The 4,590-nt window shown below is 39.6% G+C and overlaps 1 protein-coding gene across 1 annotated transcript; it reads left to right on the forward strand.

The window, feature by feature from the left end:
- Positions 1–459: 459 nt before the first annotated feature.
- LOC104589297 (protein MIZU-KUSSEI 1-like) lies at positions 460–1,841 on the forward strand. The gene has a single exon (XM_010247558.3). It carries the CDS (start codon positions 770–772, stop codon positions 1,526–1,528), a length of 759 nt encoding a protein of 252 aa, XP_010245860.1. The 5' UTR covers positions 460–769; the 3' UTR covers positions 1,529–1,841.
- Positions 1,842–4,590: the final 2,749 nt, after the last annotated feature.

Here is a 4,590-nt window from a genome sequence, read left to right on the forward strand (position 1 = left end):
TATGATAATCGATTGAGTGGTGACTAGATTGGCATGTAATCGGAAAAGCCTCGGATGCGGTTTGGAGCCCCTGCTACTAATGGCTCTGAATCCACGTTTATAAAGAATTGCAGTGCTATACCACGGGAATTGGATTAGGTAAAGGCGAGTAATCAATACAAAAAAAGGAATGCTTTAGTGGTGACGCATGACAAAACCAAAACCAACCGGAAATAACGACATCTTTTCATCCCTCCTTTTAAGGAGCCAAAGAAAGGGACATCGTACAATACTGACATGGAGAGAGACAACTGGAAAACAAGAATTCCAGTTTTAGGCAAGAGAAGATAAAAATTGCCCACAAGATTCCGGAGACAGAGCCCAAACCTCAAGACGATACCTAACTTATTCTCAAAGAACTGTTTAACCTAAAAGTTTTAAGATGTTAGCTGAAATCTTTAAATAGATTTTTATTCTCTAACGCGCCTCCTTTAGTAGAAAGCAAATGGGTCTGGGCCTAGACAAACACAGATTAGACAAGATCAAACATTAGACAACTTGGTCAAATAATCTCTGATACCTCTCAAAAAACCCTTCAACCTAAAAGCTTAAGCGTGAGATCCTTACAAAGGTTTTTACTCTCTAATGAGTAACCAAATTTCCTCCCTTGCTCTCTCTCTTATTCTCTAATACGTAACCAAATTTCCTCCCTTCCACTCTCTCTCTCTCCATCCCCCCACCTCTACCCCATTCATGGCTTCTTCCCAGTATTGGTACAGAGTGACCAATAATGGGGGAGCCGAGAGAAAACACCAGTGCTGCCTTCTCTTCGGAGGCACAACCATCACCACCGCCACCACCACCACCACCACCACCACCGCCGCCCCGCAGGGAGGTGTCCCTTGTCCAACCCTCCGGTAAGAAGAAACATAAGCCCGCCAAGGTCTCTCGCGTCTTCAAATCTGTTTTCCGATCGGTTCCAATCATAACGCCTGTGTGTAAGTTTCGAGGAATTCCAGGTGGGTTGTCGGATGGGCATGGGCATCGCGTTGCTGGGAATCGTGTGACGGGCACCATGTTCGGATACCGTAAGGGAAAGGTGAGCTTGTCGGTGCAGGAGAATCCACAGTGTCTCCCTACGCTTGTAGTGGAGCTGGCCATGGAAACCAATGTGTTGCAGAAAAAGATGAGCTCCGGCATTACCAGGATTGCACTGGAGTGCGAGAAGAGACCAGGGAAAGACAAGATAAAGCTGTTCGAAGAGCCCCTTTGGACAATGTACTGCAACGGAGAGAAGAGTGGATACAGCGTCAGGAGGGAGGCGTCGGAGGAGGATCTGAACATCATGGAGCTCCTCAAGGCCGTCTCCATGGGAGCCGGCGTTCTCCCTGGGAATTCGAAGCTAGAGGGACCAGATGGTGAAATGGATTACATTCGGGCTCCTTTTGTGCATATCGTGGGTTCTAAAGACTCTGAGACCCTATACATGGTAAGCCCTGAAGGTAACATTAATGGGCCAGAACTCACCATCTTCTTCGTTAGGATTTGATCCACTCCAAGCCTCCAACAGAGTGATTGGCATATGGGAATCATTCGAGTATGCATCGCTTTATGCATATCATCTCATCACGTTATCCTCCCTTTAAACACGCCACAGATGATGTGGGTGATATCTTGTCTTGTTTCAATGGAAGGAGATGATCCAACCAAAGTTGCAGATGTAGAATGAAGGAGGGGAGGATTAGAGGTTAATTGCTTAGGAGATCCAATCAGGTGAACAATAAAAGAGAAGACTAGTACAAGGAAAATATCTGTTTTCTTAATCATTCAAATGAAGAGTTGTGTCTTCTGTTGTATAAAAATGGCCTTCCTTGTATAGAAAATACCTTTGAAGGAAAAAGTAGAGAAAGGAAGGGAAATGTAAGACAAAATCCTATTCAAGGTTTGTAAAGGGAAAGTTTCCCTGCCTTTCCTTTCCTTTCCCTACTTTTTCCTTCAAACCAAACACAGCCTAAGAGTTAAAGAGTTAAGAGACACCTCCACAGGAGTGCAAATGGATCGGACCCAATGTTCGATCCAATCCTATATTGTCGGATTCCCATATTTCTGTTTTAGATTTTTGGATTGGATTGGATAATCGGAAATTGGATCAAATTCGGATCACTCTGATCTGATATATATGCTATGTATTTATTTATTCATATATGATATATATGTATATATGTTATTTATATTGCATCTTTGTAAATCTTTATGTTATTTATTTTTTATAAAAACATGTATATATATTTTGATGAAAATAGTTGAAAAAATACTTGTATTTTTTGTTTTTCTTTATTTAAACAAATATATTTTATTTTCTTTTAATAGTTTATTAATTTTTAAAAATAATTCGAATCAGATCAGATATCTACAGCTTGATCGGATTTGAATTCAAATCAATATTTATGAGATCCAACTTAATCATGGTAGAATTCACATCCTCTGTCCCCTTGGTACAATTTTCTTTTGTACTAGACCAATAGCAATTTGCCACACCAACCTATTTTCCCATTTCAAAATTAAAGTGATTTTTTTAGGGAGAAAGACGGTTTAGCACAGGGTCAAAATTTGTAGGCCCAAACTACTATTGGGGTAGGTGCCAGCTCGGAATTGAAGCCAATTCACGGGTGGGCGTTGGTGCATAGAGTGTGGGTTGTTGCCATTTTAAATGCTTATAGCTCTACAGTGGAAATCAGAAATTTGCATTAGCCTATCCGTACATTTTCATTTTTTTTAAAGGGAAAATTCCACTTTAGTACCCAAAACATTGAGGGTAGTGTCAAGTTAGTACCCGAACTTTCAAACGTATCACTGCAATACCTAAACTTTCAAAAAGTGTCAAGTTGGTCCCTGCCGTTAACTTACTGTCAGTTATCCGTTAAAAATGTCAAAATTACCCTTCAAAAGAAGACTACCTTGAGACTGAACAATGTTGCAGATGTAATCGATTGATTGAACAACAGATCCCTTCTGTACTCTCTCGTTCACCCGATCGTTCAATTGAGTCACCAACATTGCGTGCTGAGTGGAAATGGAATCAGAGAGTAGAAGACGATATCGATCCTCTGAATTGCCTATGAGCTTGAATTCCAAGGCTTGTACAAGAGGCTTTGAGTTCACACGCCACTATTGATGGTTGCAATTGCATTGGGCATGAGATACACACACATTTCCTCAAATTTTTGAAAACTTTGGAATCCAAAGATTTGTAGTGGAGTTGAATTCAGACAACCTTAAAACCTAGAAAATGAATCTTAAGAAGTTCAAAAATTTGAATTACTAAAATACGCAGGCATTTTCTCAGATTTTTGAAAATTTTGGAATCCAGAGATATGCAGTGGAATCGAATCCAAACAACCTTAAAAACCTAAAAAATGAATCTTAAGAAGTTCCAAAATTTGAATCTAGGGCTCGAAAGTCCACAAATTCAAAATGAACTAAAAAAGACCTTGAGGATTACAGATTCGAGATGACGAAAGTTTCCTACCAAAAAATTGTAGAAAATGTAATATAAAGAAATTTGGTAAAAAGAAAAACCTAGGTATTTGAGTGAAAGATCGAGAAAAGCTATCAAAATGCAACAAAAGAACTGATAGAAGAGTTGCGGTGACACTTTCCTTTCTGAAACAAAGGGATAGAGATGAGGAATTGAAGAGTGCTAGGTTCTTCTTGAAAAAATAGGAAAAGTTTTAAATGAATGCTGAAGAATTCTCGGCCAAAGGGATCTGTAGCTAGGGTTTTAAGAGTTTTTATTTACAGAGAATGACGGTTGAGCCCAATGTCAGAATTTTTAGGACCAAAGTATAGTTGGGGTGGGTGCCAGTTCGGAATTGATGCCAATTCCCGGGGGCATTGGTGTGTAGAGTGGGGGTTTTTGACATTTTGAATGTTTATAGCTCTACAGTGGAAATCAGAAATCTGCATTGGGCCTGTTCGAACTTCTCCATTTTATTTATGGCGGGGAAAGGAGGAGAGAAACAGACTCGAAGGTTGAACCTGAAAGGACTGGTCAGAGCTTCTATAAAAACCCCATATTGAAGACACTGTTCATTGTCTTCTACCTTGAGACTGAACTGGTTGAGGTGTTTGAGATTCTAGACTAATGAAGTGATTGTATTCTACCTTTAGATCTGAAACTCATTCTTGTCTAGTTATTTACTTATTTCTTTGCTTTTAGTTATTGTTTCCCTCTATCATATTTCATGTTTTTTTCTCTTTTTCTTTGAATATAACCAGTCCAGTCTCAAGATAGAAGACAATGAACAATGTCTTCTTCTGAAGGGTAGTTTTGACATTTTCAGCAGATAACTAATGGTCGGTTAACGACAGGTACCAACTTATTGACACTCTTTGAAAGTTTAGGTATCACAATGACACGTTTGAAAGTTCGGGTACTAACTTGACACTACCCCCAAAGTTCAGGGTACTAAAGTGAAATTTTCCCCTTTTTAAATGATGTGGCAGGTTGCTATTGGTCCATACAGAAAATTTTCTAGATCAAGGGAACAGATGATGTGAACTCTCTATTGTTCAAGCCCATCTTTTGCAATTAGACCTCTTGATGGGCTG

The sequence above is a fragment of the Nelumbo nucifera genome, chromosome 1, assembly GCF_055504915.1.
Source record: "Nelumbo nucifera cultivar China Antique chromosome 1, China Antique-T2T, whole genome shotgun sequence".
Classification (NCBI taxonomy): Eukaryota; Viridiplantae; Streptophyta; class Magnoliopsida; order Proteales; family Nelumbonaceae; genus Nelumbo; species Nelumbo nucifera.

What these genes read in the sequence shown, in the direction of transcription:
- LOC104589297 (XM_010247558.3), top strand. Translation starts at nt 770, where the DNA reads ATGGGGGAGCCGAGAGAAAACACCAGTGCTGCCTTCTCTTCGGAGGCA.